Here is a 25,343-nt window from a genome sequence, read left to right on the forward strand (position 1 = left end):
CTGTTCTATTTCCTTACAAAGATTTGTTCTGATTCACACAGTTTTAAATGTTAAATGTAGAAGGCATCCATTGGTTCACAAAAATATTGGTGTTTATTTTTATCATAACAGCTTCAGCCAATATAATTAGTTTAACATCAAAAGTTTACAAAATCATTTGAGAATTGTTTTTACGCAGATGAAGGAAACTTGCTAATTACATGGGCTGGGGATTTTAATGCTCACCTGCTGAAGCCCTTTGTGGAATATTTGGCCCTAACAGTGGGGCTCTAGTACAATTTGATCATGAACAACAAGACAAAGCCTTAAATAGTATCGTAAATAATTATAATTTGATTATTGGTTTCGACTTTTGTCCGACAATTTCAACTTTAGCAACAACCTTTTTTGCAATGGGCGTAACTAATTCTCTTGATTTTATTCTTACTTTCAAAGATTATTTATTTTATTTGAGAATTTTGTAGAGCGCGCAGCGACCCAAACGGGGCGTCCCGGCGCTGAGAACTCTGAAAAAAAAATAGAGGTCATGGGGTCAGAATTCCACAGTTAAGAGGAGAATAGATGTGTTTTCAGAGATTTACGGAAAGCTGATTCTGTCTGACAAGTGCGTAGGGCTAGTGGGAGCTTGTTCCAGCGCTTAGAGGTACAGACCTCAAAAGTTTTTCCACCTGCCCGGGAACGTTTAAATCGAGGAGTTTCCAGGAGGCGGAGGGTATTGGATCGTAGAGTCCTGGAGTTGGCATAGGGTCGCAGAGTGTTTTTCAGGTGTGCCGATCCACTGCCTTTTGATGCTCGAAAGGCCAGTGTCATGGCCTTGAACACACATCTTTTGGCTATGGGCAGCCAATGGAGTCTGCGGAGGTGTGGAGTAATATGGTGTCTAGCAGGAATGCTCTCCACCAGCCGGGCGGCGGCATTCTGAAGTTTATGGCAGAGGCCTGCTGTGATCCCAAGGTAGAGGGCATTGGCATAATCGAGGTGAGATATGATCAGTGCCTGGATCACAGTTTTACGGCATTCCGCCGGCCAGAAATTAATGAGGCGTTTTATGGTACGGATCTTAGCGAAGCAAGAGGATGCAACTGTTTGCACCTGATTGTTAAAGCTAAGTTGATTGTCCCAGCGAACTCCGAGATTTCTCACCGAGTCTTTGGGGGTGGGAGCTAGGCACAGATCTTCTGGCCACCATATACTGGAGTCCAGGGGGGATGGGGTGTTGAAAAAGAGGATCTCTGTTTTTCCAGCATTGAGTCGGAGGGAATTAGCATCCATCCAGCTCGAAATGTCCCTAAGGCAGGATTTAAGTTGATCAAAAGCTGAGGCGGAGGGGGAATCAAAGGTGAAAAGAAGCTGGATGTCGTCAGCGTAGGAAGCAGATTTAATCCCCGTCTGTGCAATCAGCTTGGCCATGGGGGTGAAATACACATTAAAAAGGAGCGGGCTCAGGGAGGAACCCTGAGGAACTCCCCATTTGAGTGGTCTGGCAGGAGAGGTAAATGGAGGAGTGAAGACCTGCTGAGTGCGTTCCGAAAGGTAGGATAAGAGCCACTTCAGAACAACGCCCCCCAACCCAAGGTCCTCCAGTCTTTCCAGCAGGAATTTGTGCGAGACGGTGTCGAATGCCGCCGAGAGATCCAGCAACACCAACACCGCCCTCGATCCTTGGTCAAGCGTCCACCTCACCGAGTCAGCTATTTCGATAAGGGCCGACTCGGTGCTGTGGCCCGATCTGAAACCATGCTGGGAGTCGTGGAGAAGCCCATTGGTTTCAATGTAATTCGACAACTGCGAATGCACCAGTTTTTCCAGGATCTTGGCTGGGGCAGGCAGGAGAGAAATAGGCCTGTAGTTACTGGGGTTGTCTGGGTCTAGGTTGTTTTTTTTTAGGATGGGGACTAAAGAGGCATGTTTCCATTTGGCAGGAAAACAGCCCGTTCTGAGGGAGTCATTCCAGATAAGGTTGAGGTGGGGGTTGAGGAGGGATGCAAGATTTTTATATTGCTTGGCAGGCCAAGGGTCTTTGGGTGAGCCTGATTTGCATTTGATAAGTTCAGCCATAGAATCTTCTTCTGATATGGATGCAAATTCGAGTAGAATAGGCTGGGGAAGCGGGGAGGTCACATGTTCATTTTGTCGCCCTCCTGTGTTAGGGATGGGAAAGGAGGAGTAAATGGCCTCGATTTTATCCACAAAAAATGTAGATAGTTTGTCGCAAAGCGACTGAGAGGCAGGCTGAGTACGGATCAACGCATTGGGGTTTGTGAAGGATCTTATTATGTTAAAAATTTCCCTAGCGCCATTGCTGGCGACTTTGATTCTGGAGGCCAGAAAATCTCGTTTGTGTTTTTCGATCATTCTCCGGTATTCTTTAAGGGCCGATTTATAAATGGTTTTGCTATCCAAGGAATAGTTTTGTCTCCAGAGGCGTTCGAGGGATTTACAGGAGGTCTTTTTCTGCCGGAGCTCATCTGAGTACCATGGTGCGGAGGGTGCCGCCCTGTAAGTTTTAGTGGGTTTGATGGGGGCCAGGGCGTCTAAGGCCTGGCTGATCCATACGTCCAGGTGGTCAATCTGCGAGTCCGGATCGGACGATGGACGGGGTAGAGAGTTTTTTAAATATCCCAGGAGCGATTCAGGGGTGATACGGCTCCAGTTTCTGCCTGATGATTTAGGGGTGATGGCGGGTCTGACATAACAGGGAATGTCGATTTCAAAAGGGATGAGGAAGTGGTCGGACCAAATAACCGGGATGGGAGATGTGGCCCGGATAGATGGTAGGTTGGAGCAGATCATATCAAGCGTGTGACCTGCTTTATGCGTGGGTAGGGTAATTATTTGGACTAAATTGCATACTGCTAACGTAGAGATGAAGTTACTGCTATGCGAGCAGGATTCATTATTAACGTGGAGATTGAAGTCTCCTAGAGCAGTAAAGTTAGCGTATCGTGTGCTAAGCTGAGTGAGATAGTCCGCCAGAGCGAGTAAGTGAGAGGTATTGGAATGCGGGGGACGGTAGATAAGAATTCCAGAACAGGTGGAGGTCGGGGACATTTGAACACTGAAGGGGAGGCCTTCAATACAGTCAATTGGGTCATAAGGGGGGAGGGTAACCGTCCATTTGGATTTATGGATTAACGCAACACCACCCCCAGATTTACCATTGGGTCTGTTAGCACAGATGATGTTATAGCCTTCAGGCAATGCGAGGGTGATTGCGGGGTTCGTGGGGTCATTCAGCCATGTTTCGGTTAAAAAAAGGAGGTCCCAGTCGTTATCCCGTAGGGACTGCCAGATGTCGATTGCATGTTTACTCAAAGATCTGCAATTGATTAAGGCAGCTAGGAGGGTTTGGGAGGATTGGGTTCTGCGAGAGGAAGAGGAGTTCAGGGCGTGAGTCGTCCTGATAGTAAGGCCCGGGGCGGTCAGGGAGAAACTGCAGACAGTGCAAACAAAGGCCTTGCTCTGACCATCAGAGGAGGGAGAAGGGCAAGTCGCACATTGAGGGGTTTTTAGAGCCAGCAGCTCATTTCGGGTGTAAGTAGCGGTGGTATGGCTGGTGAGTCGGAGATAGAGGTCGGCCCCGGTCGCGCCTGAGCGCGGACGAGCGCAGACGAGCTTGCCTTAAGCGCGCCTTCGGCGCGCATTCGTCGCGCCCGCTGCGCTCGTCCGCTGCGCTTCCTGTACGAGCACATTATTATGAGGGTGTGAATAGGAGGGGGCGTGGCCTCGTAGTGGGCGTGACATAGTCAGGGCGTGGGTAATGGCGGTTTGTGATCGGCAATTTTCCGCCTTTCCAGCGCTCGTTTTGGTGGAAGAAGGGGTGCCTGCACACAGCAATCGTGTGACAGACAGGGTAAGTGCAGTTTTAAAAAGTAGCTTTCAAATTAATTTTTTTTTAAAAACAATCTGAAATACACGATCTTTCTATCTTCTCCCGGCTGTGCCTCAGGAGATTTGCAAGGTTCTCTGCGCACTCGCAGTTCAGCGCGCCTTTAATAGACTCAGTAGGGGGCGTGGCCTCGTAGTGGGCGTGGCCCAGTCAGGGCGTGGGTAATGGCGGTTTGTGATCGGCAATTTTCCGCCTTTCCAGCGCTCGTTTTGGTGGAAGAAGGGGTGTCTGCACACAGCAATCGTGTGACAGACAGGGTAAGTGCAGTTTTAAAAAGTAGTTTTCAAATTACAATTTTTTAAAAACAATGTGAAATACACGATCTATCTATCTTCTCCCGGCTGTGCCTCAGGAGATTTGCAAGGTTCTCTGCGCACTCGCAGTTCAGCGCGCCTTTAATAGACTCAGCGAGGGGGCATGGCCTCGTAGTGGGCGTGGCCCAGTCAGGGCGTGGGTAATGGCGGTTTGTGATCGGCAATTTTCCGCCTTTCCAGCGCTCGTTTTGGTGGAAGAAGGGGTGTCTGCACACAGCAATCGTGTGACAGACAGGGTAAGTGCAGTTTTAAAAAGTAGCTTTCAAATTACAATTTTTTTAAAACAATGTGAAATACACGATCTATCTATCTTCTCCCGGCTGTGCCTCAGGAGATTTGCAAGGTTCTCTGCGCACTCGCAGTTCAGCGCGCCTTTAATAGACTCAGCGAGGGGGCGTGGCCTCGTAGTGGGCGTGGCCCAGTCAGGGCGTGGGTAATGGCGGTTTGTGATCGGCAATTTTCCGCCTTTCCAGCGCTCGTTTTGGTGGAAGAAGGGGTGTCTGCACACAGCAATCGTGTGACAGACAGGGTAAGTGCAGTTTTAAAAAGTAGCTTTCAAATTAAAATTTTTTAAAAACAATGTGAAATACACGATCTTTCTATCTTCTCCCGGATTTAGTTTAGTTTATTTAGTGCATCTTTATGTTAGTATGCAGTATCTGAGAATTGTCTTAGTGATCACATTACTCTTTCTGTATCCAGCTGTACAGGGAAAAACTTTCTGCTTCATGCAAGGAGGGCCACATGACTTGTAACCACCAAGAATAAAGTAGTATTACTTACATAATAGTCTGCTAATCCAATGCACTTGTTATCTGAATTATTATAGATGATTTAGCTAACTGTGCAGCTGTTATGAAATCATTTAATTCTTTGAGTTCAACAACAACAAGAACTATTGACAGCTCAGATGAGTCAATAAAAAGTAAAGCAAATAAGATAGTTTGATGTATCATGCTTGTGTGCCCACAGAAATGTACTTATAGCTCTAAGAAAACAGCCACACAATGATTTTGAAGAACTCTCAAGGGCTCGGTGCATAAAGAAAACAGGATAATCTGCTCTGGATTGCCAACTTGCCAGTCAGTGAATGAAATAAAAGGCAGGAATGTGCCTTATGAGGAAACCGCTAAGAGGTCAAAAGCCAGCTGCAAAAAACCCTCAAGATACTTACAAGCAGCAATAGCACAGAATTAAATCACAGGGATTAGTAGGAGTACTGAAAGACAAAAACCAGATTGGATTTCAGGAGCACTGGAACGCAAAGCAAATGGATGTACTTCCTTCATATTGTCTAGAAAAGATTCCTTTAAAATGATTGGGATGGACTCTCATCTGCAAGTACGTCCCTCCCCTTGTAGACCACGAGATTTATTTATTTGTTGTTGTCATAAATTGGATTGGGGATTAAGTCTGTGGTTTGGTCGTTAAACTTTACCTAGGACACTTTCTCCTTTTCGTGTCGTAGAGGACGTCCCGCGGGAGCACCTGAAGCTGAAAATAAGATGCAACCCATGGGTGCATCCAATAGTATACACCCCTTCGGGGCTCCAGGCTTATGAGGATGTAGTTGAAAGAATTTCCGTACCAACCGAAAGGCATGAACAAAGATAGCTGATTCCCTAGACTGAGCATTAATAGGATAACCTTTCCATTATCCTAAAAACTGAGATCTCCAACAAAGGTGAAAATTACACATTTCTGAAACCTCAAGCTCTGGAATACTCTGAATTAAAACTGGAGAAGGTGGAAGTTCAACACAGAAAAGCAATCAGGGCTATAGGGTTTGAGCTGAGAGACATGGAACACAGTATGCACTTGCCAAGAAGGAGGAAGCTACAACAGGATATATGATTTTAACTATGGGAAAAAGACCTACAAAATGTGACCCTAACTTAGGGTGTCAACCCTGAAGTGGTAAAAAGATAAAGGACAGCCAAACTTTATCTTCCACAGAATTAACAGGAGCAGGACGACAATGATAATCAGCCTGTTCTTTCATCTTCTCTTTTGCTAATGTCAGTTTGACTATCAGCCTGATTCATGTACGGGCCGTTTTGCGTGGCCCTAATAGCGAATCATAGCGACTCGCTATTGAGGACACGCAAAACGGTATTCATGTAGGAATTGCTAAATAAATAGCGATTCCTACATGTTCTCTATTTGCGAGTAGAAAATTGCTACTCGCAAAAAAAGGAATAACTCCCCATTCATTCCTATGGGCCAAAAGGCCCATAGGAATGAATGGGGAGTATCCCTTATTTGCGAGTAGCAATTTACTACTCGCAAATAAGATAGCGATTTTAAGGGTGCCAGGGGTGTCCAAAGGACACCCTGTAGCACCCCTAAAATGCACATTTGAACAGGTGTTGCGCACACACATGTCCAAAGGACATGTGTGTGTGCAACATGCAACTTAGAAAAATGCTTTTAAAAGCATTTTTCTAAGTTTTTGCTATTTACCGAGAGGTCTGACCTCTCGGTAAATAGCGGCCCAAATTTGCAAAATCGCAATTTTTGAAAGTGTCATGAATAGCATTTAAGGAATCTCTAATAGAGATTCCTTAAATGCTAATCCTCGCATATTAGCTAATTCTTCATTAGCGATTTTTGCATTTGGGATTGTGAATCCCAAATGCCAAAATTGCACTCGCAAAAGGCAAGATTCTGAGAATCTTGCCCTTTGCGAGTGCAATTTAGCTTCATGAATCAGGCTGTATATCTCTTATAGAATCTGAGTGTCCCAAACAATTGGAAGCTGCAGGCATCAAAGAATTAGTAGGCACTATTTTAGGCTTGTCCTGAAGAATCTGTAGACAGAAAATTCCACAAAGGACGACAAAGAGGGCCAATTACCTTAACTAGCAATGCAAAAGCATTGTAAATATTGTTCAAAAGTCTGATTGAAACATGCAGTAAGGACATTGGTCTGAGGATGAAACCCTAATCACAATGCTCTGGACATTTAAATTTGAAGAGCCAAGCTTGAAGTTTTCCATAACTTTGAGATAAACTGTGATTATATATCAGATACAATCACAGAAGGAAGGGCATGGAAACAAAAATGTCCTAAATACATCTTTGGGCTATAATGTGTGCTATAGGACCAGTGTACGAATCAGTCGGGAAAAAAGGACCACGAATCGGATCCGTTAAAGTCAAATCCGGTTCATAGTCCTTCCAATCAAGATCGGAATCGATCCTCTAGTCTTGTTTTTTTCCAACACATTTCTGAAGTCCTGATATTGTTCATGAATGAAGGACAATGCAAAAATTAGAGTTTCTGCCATATCAGGAGAGACCAGGACTTCATGAACTTTGACTTGCTTTAATGTAGACAATTTTGAGCACACAGCTCATAGCTAAGGTATAATACTCTAGTACATTAGTAAAGACACGGGTTATGAAGAGCTAGCCACGAAACTCTAAAAATCACAGGATGATTTGGTGATATTACTAAATCAAATTCCATATTTTTATGATAATTACACGGGGACACATGAAGGGGTTCAGTGCGCAGAGTAACTGGTCCCAAAACTAATGGAGTACCTTCTACACTTTGTACAATATCCACCTAAGTCTTTGCTTGAATCGAAAGATTATTCTTTAAGGCCCATTTCTTGTTCATAAACATATCTGTAGCCCCGAAAACCGATTAGACTCAGACTGATACACAGGATGAACTTGAGCCGTTGGAGCTGGGTAACAAAAATGGAGGACATTCAGAGCCTCACTTAAGGGCTCAGAAGACCAAACCAGAGGAAGGGTTACATCACCCAAATCTTTCTTCCTCTGAAAGGATGGGGTTATTATCTTCCTGGGGTTTTTGTTTGTCTAATGGGACACTGAGAAAGCAAATGACCATTCTCTGCATAGTATAGGGGAGAGGTGTGGCGCCACGGCCGGGGCGACTGACGCTGGAATCTGGGGACCACGGTCCGATCCCCGGCTCCGGCGGCAGGTTAGCCCAGCACCATGTGACTCTGGGCAATAGCTCGCTTAATCTTCCCGACGGCCCCCAGCGCCTAGAGACCCTAACGGGTGATTGTGCGCTTTACAAATGTGGACTTTACTTTAGACAAAGCCCTTTCAACCTTCATCTTCGCCTCTCTTCTTCTGACAGTGGCCCTCTTGTACTTTCTATTTGCGTAGGTTCTTCTAAAGATGAACTGGAAATGGGACTCTTGACTTTACAAGGTTCAAGCACCTTAGAAGTTTAGGTTGAAGGCTGTGACTGAAACCCTTTTCTTTCTTTCTTCCTTTCATTCAAACGATGTTTGATGTACAAAGCCGACTTGATTTAAAAATGCAAGTCCCTTGTGGAATAGAGTCAGTAGGGTTTTCTCCACCTGAGTTGTTTATGCAGCCAATTATTTAAAACGTGTCACATAGGACACTACATCACGAAAGCCCTGTTAAATTTCACACACAGCATCTTTTGCAGCATCCTCAAAACCCATCCTCTTATACATTATGGTGAAAGCAAAATAAACGCAAATTAATCATTTAAACTAGGGTGAGCAGCCATGAAATAAGATGTAGTCCACACCACAGCAGCTTTGGATATTCCATCTTTATACAGTCCAGGGAGAATTGAGTAGGTTGGAAGGTAAAATAGATGTTAATGAATCCAAAAATATCTTGTCGCAGATTTACAAGCCCTTTGCGCCTCTTTTATGCCGCGGTTGCGTCACTTTTGTGACACAGCGGAGGCGCAAAAGATGCGCCATGGTGTGGGGTATTTACAACGTGACTCATCTGGGAGATGCGTCATGTTGTAAAGCCCTGCACCATAAGGAGGCGTTCCGGCGCGGGGGGGGGGGGGCGTTCCTGCGCAGGAACGCCTCCTAAAAGTGGCTGAGTGAAATCTACAAGATTTCACTCAGTCACTTTTAGACCAATCCTGCGTCAAAACCCTGCCAAGCAGGCGTAAGGCTTGACGCAGCATTGGACAGATAGGGCACCCGAGCCTTGCTGGAGCTGCGTCGCGCTTGCGACGCAACTCCAGAAATTCACCGCCTTTACAGCACATATGAGTCACGCATCTGTGCCGTTTTTGCCCCATGGTGCGCCGCATTGTAAATGCGGCGCACCATGGATGGCGGAGCTGCGGCGCACTAACTCTGGCGCATCCATGGGAATGCGCCAGTTATTGTACATCTGCCCCTAGAGTTTACTGAGGTTTCCATCAAAACCTTGATGCCCCAGCAGGAACTTTCAGTAACTCAGAAGGCCCCCTGGTTAACAAGGCTTGATGCAAGATCGTATTTTAATTTTGAAGGGAATCCAATTCACTTGTTCTATCGTTTATAAATAATATAATGACAGATCATCACGTACAGTGCATGATTCCTAATTGTTTCACTTAAGCATTTAACAACAAAAGAGTAAAAAGGAGGTCCTAAGAGGGTGGGTTTGAGAAAGAAAGTAAGTTGAAGTTGTTTCAAAAACTGGATGCATATACCCCAAGTAAATATGTAGTACATGTAATGACCTGGGCCAATGTATGGTTGTTGGCAACCTGGGCTGTAGACAACTGTATTCTAGCAAACACTTACCTGGCTTTCGGCGAGGACTGGGTACCATTTAACAGTGTCTGAATCTGTAGCTGTTAGGTAATACATACAGTATGACAAAGAAGGGCTGGTTAGAGGTAGCCTTCATGGATTTAACCTGTGCATTTGATTGTGTTAACCGGTCTAAGTTGTAGGAGATTATGTTTTGTTTGGGCATAGAAGAACTAATTGTAAGTTATATGAGATAACTTTACTCTGACACCAAATTTGGGCCAAACGGGGAATGCTCTGTATGTGAAATTGGGTTGTTTGTTGACTGGGTTGTGACCCACGGTCAAGTAGCAACCACAATCCTTGTCAGGGTAAGGCACAAGCAGACTCCAAATTAACCTGGACTCAACCCTCTGGTAGCTTGTCAGAGAGCAGTTCATGTTAACTTAGACTTCAAACGGTAATGCAGTGAAAATACACCACAAAAGGATCTCACATCAGTTTAGAAAAACAGGACAAAATGTAATACATAGAAAATGACCAAAATGATATCAATCCCATCAGTAGAATTGGACTTATGGATATTTAAAGATTTCAGGGAAAAATAGCACTAAAAAGTACAAAGTGGCAATCGAAGATATCTGGTTGTGCCTGACCAGTTAGAAGTCAAACTTTCAAGCCAACTGCTTTAGAGCACAGGTTGGCTACAGTCACCAGTTTAGAACCGTGAAGTTTACCTTCTCGATGTCATGCCAAGAGTCCCATTTGCTCCCGTTTGTTGTGGAGGAGACCATGAGAAAGAGGAAGAGCTTTCCAGGATGCTGCCGGCATAGCAAATGACTTTAACGCGCAGAGGTAGATCCTGGAGCTTTACCTTGAATCGTAGTATGAGAAGCGGGGTCTCGGTGCGAAGACCCCAAAAGCTTGAATACAGTTTGCAGAGCCACATAAAGGATCCAAGACCTGAGGAGCACCACTTGGGGGTCAGGAACTCACTGGAGCTGAGCCCAGGGGCTGGTGCAGGGAGTTAGGGAGCATTTTAGGTCCCAGAAGCTCAGATCATGAGGCCAGCAGACTAGCCATTGGAGTCACTCTGGTGTCCTGGTCTCAATAGTGAAGTTACAGGACCAGTTCTATTCTCATCAAGGAAGAGGGCAGCAGACAGCAGGTCAGCACAGCAGGGCAGCAGTTTCTTCCGAGCAGCAGTCTAGCAGATTGATAGGCCTTTCAAAAGCACAGCAGTCCTCCTTCCTGGCAGAGAATCCACAGGTCCAGGAGTGTGCTGAAGATTTGGTATCTGAGATCAAATATTTATACCCAGTTTTGCCTTTGGAGGGGTAAGTAGCTTCTAGAGGCATGCCTTTGAAATGCACACTGCCTTCTTGGCCCAGACTAACTACCGGGGCTATGCAACCCTATGTGTGGAGACAGGACACAGCCTATTCAAGTGTAAGCAGGGCTGGGTCCAGCTCCTCCCTCTCATTCTGCTAGTAATGACCCATCCAGTCACACCTAAGCTTTCCATTGTGTGTCGCTGTCTAGGAGGAATACACAAAGCCCAACTGTCAACTACACCCAGGCATGTGACCTGGAGACATGCTGCAGGCACCAAATGGCTAAGTCAAGAAAATTGCAACAAGAAGAATATACTGTTCCTATGAAGTTGAGAGACAAAGAACACAGGGAATTATAAACCAACCTGACCACTGGGGTTCAAAGGATCTTGGATTGTAATGCCCTCACACACCCTGCCGGGTGTCATGCTTCATTGATATTGTTTTAATATTGTGCCTTTTATGGGGGTTATTTTTACCTCAAAACAGATAATTAGATACATTTGAACTGAAATTGAAACACGGTAGTACCAGTTGATGCAATTCAGGAGTTTAACAATTTTTATTCTGAATGTGACTGAAAAATTATTTTAAGGAACTATGGGCCAGATGTTGGTCGCCAAATACCGGTCGGTAACGGACGATTTCGGCCTTTACCGACCGGTATTTGGGATTTGACATGTAGGAGGACTGTAAATCGTTATATTTACCGATTCTGTAAATTTACCGATTCTGTAAAATACAGAATCGGTAAATTTACCGAATCGGTAAATCAAGATGTAGGTGGCACATCAAAGAGTGCCACTGGCCCTTTCGGAGTTGGTATTTACCACCCAATCCTATTGGGTGGTAAAATACCGAATTCCAGTGTACATGCACAACTGTGCATGTAGACCTATGCCATGTGACACACAGACATGCCCTTAGGGCATGTCTGTGTGCCACATGGCACACACGCCTGCAATTGGGGTGCTACAGGGTGTTAAAGTGACACCCCGTTCCCCCTGCCAGGATTCGGTATTTACCGATTCGGTAAATACCGAATCGGTATTTCCCATTGATTCCTATGGGCTTCAAGGCCCATAAGAATCAATGGCAAATACCGATTCTGTAATTACAGAATCGGTAAATACCGAATCATACCGATTCGGTATTTTTTACCGATTGAATACCTACATCAGATTTACCGATTCATGAATACCGAATCTGTAAAATTCGGTATTTATGAAGCGGTAAATCTAATTTACCTACATCTAGCCCATTATGTGTTATAACAGGTGATTACAAATATAAAGGATGGCAATTATTTTGAGGCATGAGCTATTTAGAACCCGAACAGGATTACATGCTGGCCAATATAAATTTGTACATGAATGGCATTTGGGTATCTACATATAAGGAACCACAACAGCATTACTAGTGAGCATCTATGGATGCCAATGGTGTAGCATCATGGTCGAGAAGGTTTCGTTTCGGTCAACCACCTGAAAACTCATGAGAAATCAGTATTTCCAGTCCCACCCCCTGATGGTCCTTGGGACATATTCGCATTAGATTTTTCAGGTCCGCTTCTTTTACATCCTTTTGATATCAGGTACTGAATTGTTCTTTTTAACTACTTTTCCAAATGGCTGTATTTTTCTTTTGTGGACTCTGCTAATATGAAGAATGTTATCAAATTTTTGGAACATGTACATTTTGATTGGCGGTTTTCTAAAACAAATTGTCACAGATAATGGTATTCATTTTACACCCAATGACGTAATTCATTTTTTAGCAATGCATGCGTTCTACAGTAACAGTGGAGAGGTGTGGTGCAGCAGCCAGGGAAGCTGACTTCGAAGCACAGGGTTCACTGTTTGCTCCCTAGTTCCGGCGGCAGCTCAGCACCATGTGACTTTGGGCAATAGCTCACTTAATTTCCATGAGGGCCCCCAGCGCCCTGAGACCCGTAAGGGGGAGTAGTTTGCGCTTTACAAATATGGATTCATTGATTTTACAGTGCATCCTCAAACAGTCTTGTGGAACGCTATAATCTTTTTTTGAAGAAGAGTATTTAAACTGCTTTGCCTGCTGGTCTTGATGTTAATAGTTATCTTAAACAAAACAATTTACCTAAATCACCTCTGTAACAGGTGTTTCACCTTTCAAATTAATAAGCACAAAACCCAAAACCAAAGTATGACTGAATGATTGAAGGTTCTTGTGGGTTAGACATAGATTTTACACATTTTATAATCAATAAAGATAAATTGGGTTTTAGGGTATAGGCTAAAACAAGAAATGGAGAAAGTCTATTTTGATACCCGGAGAAAAGCAAGGATCTAGGATCTGTTTTGGTGGTTAGGGATAAAAAACATGATGTGACTAAAGTTGTGTATAAGTTCTGTTTGCATGAAGTCGTGGTTGGGGTCACAAATGCTTCTGTGTTGCAGCAAGCGATAGTGTGGTAGAAAATGGGCAGTGTGTGCATATTACTTGTAAATAGGGAAAATATTGAAAACTTCATATTTAGATTTTGAAGATATAGAATTGACTCTGAAGATTCAGTGTTGCCTACAGTAGTGATCACCAATGAGAAATCAATGTTGGTACAAAATGATTGTTCAGAAAATGTGGGTGGAAATGCTTCAGACTCTGATGTTTCTCCACGATCTTTGGCATCTGCAGAACCTCCTTTAACAGCATCATCAGAAACGTCAACTGAGTCTATGACCACTTCATTGCCACTCGAACAGGAAGATTCAATGGTTCTTAATAACGAGAATGCTCCACAGGAAGGCAGGACTCGCAGAATTCATGTGGTCGAATTACCTGTAAAGTGTAATGACTATGATTTGCTGGTTATGCTTTCATCCTTTGCTTTTGTTTTATAGGAAGGATGATATTGTGGTATGTCTTACTGTTCACCATTTTACTCACCTGCGTACTACCTAGGAATGTGGCTGCGGGTTCTGGAACACATTTGGCATTCTGTGGAGTTTAGATGCTGGGTTGCTCCTTCTCTTCCCGGTCCTGTTCTGTGCTGGGGGTTTCTAAATGCCTACAACATTATGTTGCAGTGTGTTTCTTCAACAAACTGGCTGTTCAACAACTGTGCCCACTGCAGCCATGAGTGAATGCATGCCCAAAGGACCAGAAACAGAGGCAGCAGTCCTATAGGTACTCTGCCATGTGCAGAAGGTGCACCCCTCTTTGTGTGCGTTCCATCATCTCTATGACATAAGTACTGACTGTCACCTACCAAACTCACTCTTAGAGAGACCAGCCTGGACTGCTGAACTTACAAATAAAACCTGCCACCATGGCCTATCTGGGCACCAAGACAGTGCTTTTGGGGAAAAATTTACCAGCTGATCAGTAGAATCTGGCAAAAGCAGGGTGGTCGAAGGTGTAGCTAAACAGGAAGCGTCTAAGTCCATTGGTGTTCAGCCATTCATACATTTTATGTAGTATTACATTCTAAGATGCTTCTCCTTTATTTATTTGATTCTACTTTAGAATCTGATGGATGTCATCTTGTTAGGTTCTTTTGTAGTCAGTTATTTCTAGCTCCTTAACTTATGTGTTGCTCCTCTTATGAGCTCTTATTTTACTTTATCTACTTATTGGTTATTCCAATAAAACTCGTTTGGATCATCACGATTGTCTCGTGAAGTCTGTGTGTAAAATCCCCATACTACATTTACACCATTTCTGCTGGGGAGAGGACCTTGCCTGACGGCTGGGGGTGGTCGACCTTGGAGCTGGGGCACCAGGTTCTAGTCTCGGCAGCGTACTGTGGATCTGGGAAAATAACAATCTCCCCTTGCCTAACAAAAATTAATGTGTCACGCACCTGGTGCTTGTGTAAAGCGCTTTGATTACTGATACCTTCGGGTCAAGTTTGCGCTATATAAAACTCCGGAGAAAAATTAAAATGTGGTCCAAAGCAGACCCATGTGCTGCAGAAGAAGAAGAACATAGATCAGATGTGTCTTTGTTTTGCACAGCAGAGGGGTCGCTTATATTCCCTTTTTGTGTGTGATTATGTGACGTTGGAGTGGAGTGCCATTATCGTTGCAAGTAGAATGCATTTAATTACTTCTCTAATCAGTACATCCACCTACTGAGGGGCGCTTGCTATATGAAATGCATAGAGGCAACCACATAAGAGGAATAAAGCTGATACGTAACATTTAAATGTTGTTCGTTTACCGATATGTTAAACAAAGACGAATAAAAAGTCATATCCCTAGAAAAAACGGAAGTCTAATATTTGTACCAACGAAGAACCAAACTGAGGCAACTACACATGATACAGCACCATCAGCATATCCAGCTGCGCTTGGTGTTATGCAGCGTAAAGGTGTACACTGTGACTACAGTTAGAACAGCATAATCCGTCTCAAAGTGAGTATTTTACCTGAAATGTGTGTTATAATCTTGTTATTAAAATAGGAAAGGAGGAGACTAACATCGGTAAATATTAAATCCGAAACAGTATCATCATCATCAGCAGCATTTGTAAAGCGCCTGGTAACACCAACGGTGTCCCCCCGTGCTGAGCAGAAACTCAGAAATGACATGAGGTAGGTAGGAGAGCCCTAGCTGTAATGTTTCATGGTCTATTTCGGTTTATAGGTGGCTAAAAAAACTAGTTTTCAGCCTTTTAATATAGGCAGCTTCACATGGCTCTTTCCTCAAATCCATTGGTAATGAATTCCAAAGTTTTGCTGCCAGGTATTTGAAAGAGCATTATCCTAGTCTGGCCTTCCTAAATCTGGGTGCTATTACCAATGATTTTATTTCAGATCTTAGGCTTCTGTTAGGGGTGTAATCATGTCTTGTAGATAACTTGGGCCTTTATTTGCTAGGATACGATGGCGGAAGCACATTGCCTTGAACAGGATCCTCTTGCCCACAGGCAACCAATGCAGTTTAGCCAGGGCCTTTGTATTGGACGATCGTCTAGATAGATTCAGCACTAGCCCGGCAGCCGCATTGTGGACTGATTGCCACTTCATCAGCCTTTTTTTTGTGCTACACCTAGGTATAGAATATTGGCCTAGTCAATCTGAGAGGTGACCACTGCATGTATTATAGTTTTTCAGGCTTGAACTGGTAGTAAGTCAATGACTTTCTGTAGGTTTTTCAGCGTTCCGAAACATTTGCCTGTTATTTTTCGGATTTGATTCTAATATGTCAGGTTGGGGTCAAGCCAAACTCCAAGGTTCTTGACTTTGGGTTTAGGAGTTGGGAGCTGGCCAAGTGCTTCCGGCCACCAAGCTGATGTCCAGGTAGGAGGCGCTCTTCCCATTACCATCACTTCTGTTTTACTGCCATTAAGTTTTAAGCAGTGGTTTGCCATCCATGCTGTTACTTCCTCCATACATTGGGAAAATTGATGGGCATTATGTTCTGGGTTTTGCGATAGTGTAACGATAAACTGAGTATCGTCAACGTAAGATACAATGGACACTTTGTGGCCTTCCACTATATTAGCAAGGGGTCACAGATATAGATTGAACAATGTGGGGCTCAGTATTGACCCCTGGGTAACTCCTTGTAATAGGGGAGATCTCTTGGCATTGAATGTGTCTTGTGTAACCTGGAAACCCCTTTCCACCAGGAAGGATTTTATCCAGCTCAGAGCCATACCCCTGATTCCACAAGATTCTAATCTCTGTAGGAGGAGGCCATGGGAGACTGTATCAAATGCTGCACCGAGGTCCAACAGGATCAGTGCAGCTGTGTGTCCTTCGTCCGCCCGTTGTTTTAGAGTTTCTGTGGCCAGGAGCAAGGAGGTTTTAGTGGACTGTACAGCACGGAAACCTGATTGTGAGCAGTGTAGTAGGTCATTACTATCGCTGTGTTTAGTGAGCTGAGTGTTAACTTTTTTTTCAGGGAATTTAGCAAAGAAAGGTAGGAGCGAGATGGGGCGTAAATTATCTAGTACCTCATAATCTATTTGTGGTTTTTTCCTTAATGGGCAGATCATAGCTTGCTTCCATTCATAGGGAACTTCTCCCGATTTAAAGGAGCAGGAGATAAGTTCTGATATGAAAGGTACGATACATTTTGCTCCTTGTAATAAGATTTCGGGATGGGCTGGGTCCCTAGGTGAACCAGATTTGATTCCATTTGCTAATTTCCTTATTACATCTTGCTTTGGCATTATAGATTCCTCTAGGGTTGCAACTTTGACTACTGTGGATTTAGTGTCTTTGGGGTTAGTAGCCTGTAGTGCTTCTCTAGGGAAAGTATCATGGATCTTTGCCACTTTCTCTGCAAAGAAGTCAGCAATTCTATTGGAGTGGTGTGGCTCACTAGTGGAGTGGTGTGGCTCACTGGTTAGAGGTGGCAGACCCGGTAGCAGAAGTCGGCCCGGGACCAGGGTTCAATTCCCGACGCGGCAGGGTCATGGACCAGGGTCAGCGGACTCGACAATTCTCGTCTCGGTGCCTACTCTAACCTGGGGTTCCACTCGGCAACTCTGGGCATTAGCTTGCCTAATCTCTCACCTCACCTTTGGGATTCCCAGTAGGGACCATCCCACAGGGAAAGCCAGGACGGGTTCCCCAGCGGTATACAGCGCCGGGACGCCCCTTTGCTGGGGCAGCTGTGCGCTTTACAAGTATACAACATTTAACATTTAACATTTATTGCAGGATTCCTCCGATGTGGAGGGGGGCTCTGTTAGTCTGTCTGCTGACTTTAGGGATTTCAATATGAAAACATCTCTTTTGAGGAGTCTTTGGCCATTTCCATTTTCCCAGTGAAGCACTCACAACAAGTTTTCTTTATCAGAGCGTAGTATGTTTTTTGTTGTTATTTATATTCTTCTTTAATGTTTGCGCAGTAGTAGTATCAGCGCTGAACCTCTTCAGGTGCTAAACAAAGCATTCATAGAAAATTAATCTAATTAATCTAGTGCAGTTAACTCTGCAAGAAACAAGCCCTTCTTTCAGCGATGGCTCCTCCGATATGGCGGCTGAGCGGTGCCCCACTGTCAGGCTCAGAGCCAGCAAATGTAAAATATAATGATCTTCTTGCATCGTTTTATTGCATTTGCCGGCTCTTAGCGAGTGCTGTAGGGAGGGGGCGGGGCCTAGGCATGGGAGGTGGAAGGAGTGCCACGTGCACTCCACTCCCTAAGTGCTCACGCGTGTTTGGCGGCTGTCCAAAACACAGGTACACACATAGGTTTTCTCCAGCCCAGCTGCATTAAGCAGCTGAGCTGGAGAAACCCCAACAGACTTCCTGGTTTGAGCAGGGTGTCTTTTCAGCCCGCTCAGACCAATCCGATTAGATGGGAGTCTGTCCCAGGGGCTGCTGGGACCCTGGAAGAGGAGAAGGCAATGCAATGCTGGAGTTGGTCGGTGGCTAAAGGTAAGCTTTTGAAAAAAATCAATTATTTTTAACCCCGGCAATCTCCGGCACTCCCCCTCCCGTGCTCTTCCTCCCATGCTCTCCCACCCACCACCTTTTATTTGTGGTGGCCGCCACTGTTTATCATGCATTTTTCTCATTTAATTTAGACCTTTACATCTCCTAAGCCCAGAAAGGCACCAACAAAAAAATTACACTGAGGTGATAATACAAAAAAAAAAAAATTACCAAAGAGCACCCAAAGGAGTAAAAAAAGAAAGAAACAGGGTAAGAATGAAAGACAGAGAGTAAAAGATAGAAATTAACAAAGGAGAGAAACAGAAAGACAAAACAAAAGAAAGAAAGTAGAAAATAAATAACAGCTGAACCCACAAAGAAGGGATAATACCTGGTAGCCTTGAATCACTCCTTTACAGTCAGATAGTTTCTTCCACTTGATTGTTTTATTCTTGATCTTTACTTCATTTGTTTCCATCTCAGGTTTGTCTGGAGCTATACAGGAAGCACACAGCATTACCAAAATTACTTTCACTTCATACTGGGGAATACTGGTTGTGATAATCGTGTCTGGAATGAATGCTTCACACAATCTTTTAACAGGGTAGATATTAAGGGGTGTGGGCCAAATCACAAAATATTTCTGATTGTGCAACACGTCGTCTGCTATAGGACCATCAAAGCTGTGGTGCGCGCCGGTCTACTGCGGCAGTCTGTCAGGCCTATTGAAGAGCCTGACATGCAGACCACCATTCCCAGAGCGCCCACTGCCCCTTCCTGCAAGGAGTGGCATACATGCCACACCACGCAGCAACTGGGGATGCAAACCAGGGGTGCACTACATTCACCCCCGCATGCACCCCCTGGCACAGGAGTGGCAGAGGGCCCTGTTTAGGCCTCCTTTGTTGCCTCTCCGACCAGCACATTAGTGCTTTTGACCATTGCGTGACCACCTCAGGATCCTTGATCCACAGCAGTCGCAGCAGTCCTTTGGTGGTTCGCCCACCACACTCATAATACTGTGGGCGGGCTCGCAGTGTGCATGTGGTCAAACCATCACCATGGGTTCGAATTCGTAAAGGGTCCCGTGCTTTAATTGTAAAACTACTTTTTTCCCGAAAACTGATCTCTGCACTTGTGCTTCACTCTGGTGTACTGAATCTTGCTTTGTACTTTGGGGAAAGTTTTAGTGAAAACAGCATTATTTGTCTCAGGCACTCTACTTTGCTATTTATAGAACCCAGCTTTGCACCTTCGGAGCAAGTGTTAGTGAAAACTGCATTATTTGAAGAGGGGGGCTATTTGTGAAAACTATATTATTTTATTGATTTCTGGCACACTTTATGGAAATCGCATTACACTGTTGTTAAAAATAACATCGCCTTTAAAGACTTTGTTACCTCCAGGAAACCTTCCTGGGTATTCATCACGGAAACTTAGGCGTCGGAATCCTCAGGTCCTGGCTATAACTTATCCCGGATGGACAGAGTTGGGTGAAGGGGAGGAGGACTGGGTATATTATATAAAAGCTCCTCCATCTGTTGTACCAAACACCTTTCCACCTCCACAGATTCTTGTCAGGCTATATATTTTTCTCTTAACTCTACTCCCACAGTTTCTTTCTCCAGCCTTTTGTTCTACAGGCCTCCTGGCCCCAGGTCTGCCTTTAGTCATGAACTACCGAAGATTTTAGAATCTTTTATTGATAGACCTAACATCACCCTGCTGGGTGACTTCAATTATCACCTTGAAAATTCGAACTCCAGTGATACTTCTTTCTTGGTGGAAACGTTAGCCTCGTGTGGCCTGATGCAACTTGTGGATAGCCCCACCCATTCTGCCGGCCACACGCTGGATGGAGTTTTTTCTAATGAGCCCAGATTAAAGATAGGTTCCCTTATCCCTCTGGCGTGGTCAGATCATCTGGCCGTTCCGTTGTAGCTTAAATTCTATCATTCCGTCCCCACCTCCACCGACCGTAGGAAGTGGGAATTAAGAAGGAATTATAGGGAGGTCAATAATGAGACACTGACCCAATTTATGACCAGATTGAGGGCTCTCATTTTGAGGGATACTAATGCCGCTGCCCTCGAATTTTCCAACTCTATTTCGGGAGCAGTAGACATCTTGGCCCCTGCTAAACAGCACTACTCTGCCAGAAAGAGACCTTCCGCACCCTGGTTTTCCGACTCCCTCAGGTTGCTAAGGCAGGGCTGTAGAAAACAGGAGAGGTGTTGGCGGACTCACCTCGATCCCAAGGAGAGCGATATACACAAACGAATAAAGAATAAAAACTGGCTATAATTGAAGAAAAGAAGGCTCATTTTGTTAATCTGACAGCTTCCCTCAACTCTCCCAGAGATATGTTCAAGATCATAGACTCCCTTTCTGTCCCTCAGACATTGGACCCCATAGTGGGTTCTCAGGAGCTTTGTGATAAGATCTCCACTTTCTTTCACACTAAAATAGTAGACATCTATACATCACTAGAATTACTTAACATCGAATTGGATGCTCCCTCTCTGATTGCCCCTTCCACTCCTGACTCCCGGCCGAATGTACCCTGCCCCAGCCTTCTTAACTTCCCTCTCCTTACCCTGGAAAGGATTAACCTGCTCCTTGATAAAACTAAATTGGGTTCCCCTCTGGATCCCTGCCCTCTTAAGATACTTAAGAAGAGTAGGGAGGTGGTTATCCCTCCCCTTTTAGAGGTGATGAACCTAGCAATTATCAAAGGTACTTTCCCGATTTCCTGGAAATTGGCGGTTGTTAAGCCTCTCCTGAAAAAGGCCTCGTTGAACCCTGGGGTTATGAAGAACTTCCGCCCAATATCTCTGCTACCCGCACCAGCAAAAATACTTGAGTCACACCTTAACCATCACTTTAGTTCCTTCTTGGATGACTCCAGCTCGCTGATAACATCTCAACACGGTTTTCGTAGAGCTCATAGCACTGAGTCCGCCCTCACGGTGGTCATCAATAACATCCGCTCGAAGGTCGACATGGGCCAGACCACTCTTTTGGTCCTGCTCGACTTTGTCTCCATCTGTCCTGGTTGCACGTCTTAGGGAGATTGGTGTTGGAGGTGCAGTTTTAAGCCTTTTGACCTCTTTCCTTAACCAAAGAGAACAGAGGGTGAAGCTGGGTGAATTCCTTTCCCCTTCCAAGCCTGTGCAGTGTGGGGTCCCCCAGGGTTCTTTCCTGAGCCCCACACTTTTTAACATCTATGTGGCCCCACTCTCCAGGTTAGTAAAATCTTTTGGGTTAGAGGTACTGTCATACGCTGACGACACCCAGATCATGGTCTCCCTCTCTCAATCGGTGAGTACCTCTGCTCTTAACTTCAGGAACTGCATGGATGCAGTCTCTCAATGGATGATTCAGAACTCCTTGAAGCTAAGCAGAGAGAAGACAGAAGTTCTGATCATCGTGGGTGACCAGGATATCTGGTCGAGTGACTGGTGGCTATCGTCCCTCGGGGTTTGCCCCCTTCCTTCTCAATCTGCCAGGAACCTGGGTGTGCTGATAGATACCACGCTCTCCTTCGACCGTCAGGTCAGTAGGACGGTTTCCACCTGCTGTGGTATCATCAGGATCTTGAGAAAGATCGCTCACTACCTCTCTCCTGAAGCCCGGAAATAAGTCACTGTGGCTCTCGTCTCCTCGAGACTTGACTACTGTAATGCACTTTACTCAGGCATTAATAAGAATCTTATCCAGCGCTTAGAGATAGTGCAAAATGCGGCAGCCAGGTTGGTTCTTAATCTTCCCAGACTTTCCTCAGCCTCTTTGGCCAGGAAGAATCTACATTGGCTACCCATCCAGTCTAGGATCTCGTTTAAGATCCTCTGTCTCGCCCATGGGGCCCTGTATGGCTCAGGCTCAGAGGGCATTAGGTCCCTCTTACATTCTTTCTCCCCCAGCAGAACTCTTCGCTCTTCTAATAAAAACCTCCTGTCAGTCCCTCGCTTTCACAAAGTAAGGTGGGGAGGGAGAGCCTTTTCCTCCCTGGCGCCCAGGCTGTGGAACACTCTTCCCCCTGATCTGACAGGACAACCCTCTATCATGCCGCAGGAGCACAGTGGTCTCGCACAGTTGATGTGCCACTGATGCGCCAGCTCGTCTGCACCTATCTGCGTCTGGCCTATGTGAGAAGTTGGCCTGGTATATAATGCTCACTAGTTCTAGTGATCACCTGGTACCATGCCAAGCAACCCTTATGGTGCAGGTTGTAAAGTCAACCTTATAGACAAGCTATCCTAGGGGTAGCATGGACTAAGCAGTCTTAGGCTAAACTCTGTAAAGGCATGTGAAGCAAGCTGTTTTACCATACACAATCCCCTTGAATACCAAATGAAAGGACACCACACAGATATATATTGAAAATATATATAGATTTATTTCTACAAAAATACCCTATACTCTTTATGAGCACAGAAGCATATGCGTTAAAACAAAACACAGTTTAAATATACAAAAGTTGCACGAATATGGATGAGCCCTAGGGGCCACCTAAACCATATACTAAAATAGTGGTATAAGGACCACTATGGGGAAAGTGAAGAGGCCTAGGGCCTGGGGAATCACTGGAGCTGTTCGGGACTAGCAGTGATGAAGTCGGGAAAGGCCCGCAGGACTCGGGTGCAGTGCGGAAAGTGCACGCATGTACCAATGCAATGTCAATGGTGCGTAAAAGTTACAAAGTTAGTTATTAAGGAACCTTCCGAGTGACCTAGGAGGATGAAACTTTAGACACAGACACTAGAGGTGTGTACCAGTGTTGGAACACCTGCGGTGTTGAGTTACCTCACCCACAGGAAGCGGGTGCATAGGGTCGAAGTAGTGTCGGGTTTCGTCACGCAGGTCGATGGTGCTTGGAGCTGAAGATGCTGCAGGCGGCTCGATGTGAAGAGTTCCGGTGGATCCAAGGGTGGATCTGAAGAGGCGAAGACCTGAAAGCAGAGGGGACAATGTTCAAAGTTACTAGCCAGTGACTACCGTGGAACCAGGAAGGAACCAGGCAATGCCGGGTGCAAACAGGTAATGTCGTGAAGATTGTCTCTGCAGCCACGTGGACACGAAGAGGTCAAGGATGTCCAGGCGTTGGTCACGAGCTGTCCCACAAAGGCGCTCGCTGATGGCGGTGTCGGCAACTTGATTGAAGAAAACAGGCCTTGGCTAAAGAAAGCCACGCAGGAAGTGATTCAAGCTTCTCACTCGGACTAGCAAGGTCAGAGCGGGTGCTCCTTTTCAGGGGAGCAAGGGCCAGTCTGGAGCAACCAGACCAGTGGTGTAAATCGTAGGTTTCGTTGCCAAGATGGCCGCTAGCCACGTGGCAAGTGGCCGGGATGGCGCGTCGAGTGGCACAGTGCAAAAGGGCCCCACGCAGATCGTGGAGATGCTGGGGGGCTGATCTTCGGTGCAAAAGCTGCTCGAGGTTGGGGCTTCTCAAACCCCAAAGCACAGCATCCAGGGTGCCTCGGGTGCTGCGCAGTCAGCTTCTCGGGGGTCCTTCAAGAGGTCCGGTCCCACGTCTCTCGGTGCCTCCACGGGTCCCTTCTTTGCAGGGACTGTGGATTGGGCTGTGAGATGTCTGGGAGTCTGGGTCTTGTCAGGCTCTGGGCTCGGGCTCCGGCGGCGGCAAAGCAGACATCGAGTTGCTGGATGGTGCCTGTGTTCACAGGGTGGCCACTCCTAGGCCACAAGGGAGATGCTCTTCAGTCTTCTGTGCAGCAGAATGTCGAAGTCCAGTCGTCTTCTTTGTTTCAAGTTGATTCAGGATGATCTGAAGTCTCAGGACACAGCTCCCACTCTTATTCCAATTCTGGGGGCCGGATCACCTACTAGGTCCTCCTCTGGGTGGGACCAGGAAGGGGAGTGGTTACACCCCCTTTCCTTTGTCCAGTTCGCGCCAGGACTGGGGCTGGAAAGCCCCAGCACCGGTTTGAACTGGCATATGCACGGGGACACCTTTTGTGCCCCAGGCATGTCTGATTCTATTCAGCCCTGTCCTACCCAATACACAAAATCCTGTCAGGAGGTCAGACTTGTGTCTGTGGTGGCAGCATCCATTTTGTGATGCTGAGGCTCTGTTTAACTTTAACCGGGGTTCAGGTTAGGTACATGTCGCGTCCCTCTAGAAGGGTGGAATGCTACCCCCGAGGGGGTAGTATTCCAATTCGTATGACACCTTACTCGACATGTTTTGATAAAGCCAAACCCAAGATAGCATTTAACCGCGAGGATTATAATGCACTTAAGAGTATATGGTATGGCAGTATCATGAAACAGCTAAAGGACATGGTTCCGAAAGCTGCAGACAGGCTCAGCTCATGCCAGAGCACCATCTCACATATTTCCAAGCACTCTGCCTCCAGGATTGATGAGGCCTTCCATAGGAGTGGCTGATAGGAACATATGTGTCCATTTTAGGTTAGGTATAGGCATACTACACCTAAGTAAGGGGTGGTTACACCGACTTACCCCAGCTGAGTGTTCAGCCAGTTGAGTCAAATATGGAGGCCAGGCCAGGGGTGGCACAATACGTGCTGCAGCCCCTGGTAGGCCTTGGAAGCACCTATGCCCTGGGTACCTGGGTACACTGTTACAGGGGCCAATAAGGTGAACCAGTTCCAATTTCGTTATGCACTTAAAGTGCATGGGTTACAATTTAGAGAGAGAACAGCAGGCTGTGGGTCTGATTAGCAGGTCCACAGCCACATTAAGTCATAAACCAGTGAAGCAAAAAGCAAAAATTTGGGGTGACCATCGGATAGCAGACCCTACTCTCCTACACAACCCCCCCCCCCCAAATGCAGGGACATTAGACTAACCTTGACCAGTTGTGTCTTCATGTTCTAAGTGGAAGTACCTGGATAGACCATCTGCATTACCATGGTCAGTCCCTGGGCGGTGCTCCACTGTAAAGTCC

The 25,343-nt window shown here is 45.6% G+C and overlaps 1 protein-coding gene across 1 annotated transcript in view; it reads right to left on the reverse strand.

Moving 5' to 3' along the window:
* Nucleotides 1-25,343, reverse strand: part of LOC144820085 (uncharacterized) — a 395,659-nt gene that overhangs the window by 129,407 nt on the left and 240,909 nt on the right. The window contains exon 2 of the mRNA XM_078677737.1: nt 18,804-18,907. Coding sequence (XP_078533863.1) covers nt 18,804-18,890 — 87 coding nt within the window. The 5' untranslated portion in view covers nt 18,891-18,907. The remainder of the gene's footprint in view (nt 1-18,803; nt 18,908-25,343) is intronic.

This window comes from Lissotriton helveticus, chromosome 2_1 (genome assembly GCF_964261635.1).
Source record: "Lissotriton helveticus chromosome 2_1, aLisHel1.1, whole genome shotgun sequence".
Lineage (NCBI taxonomy): Eukaryota > Metazoa > Chordata > Amphibia > Caudata > Salamandridae > Lissotriton > Lissotriton helveticus.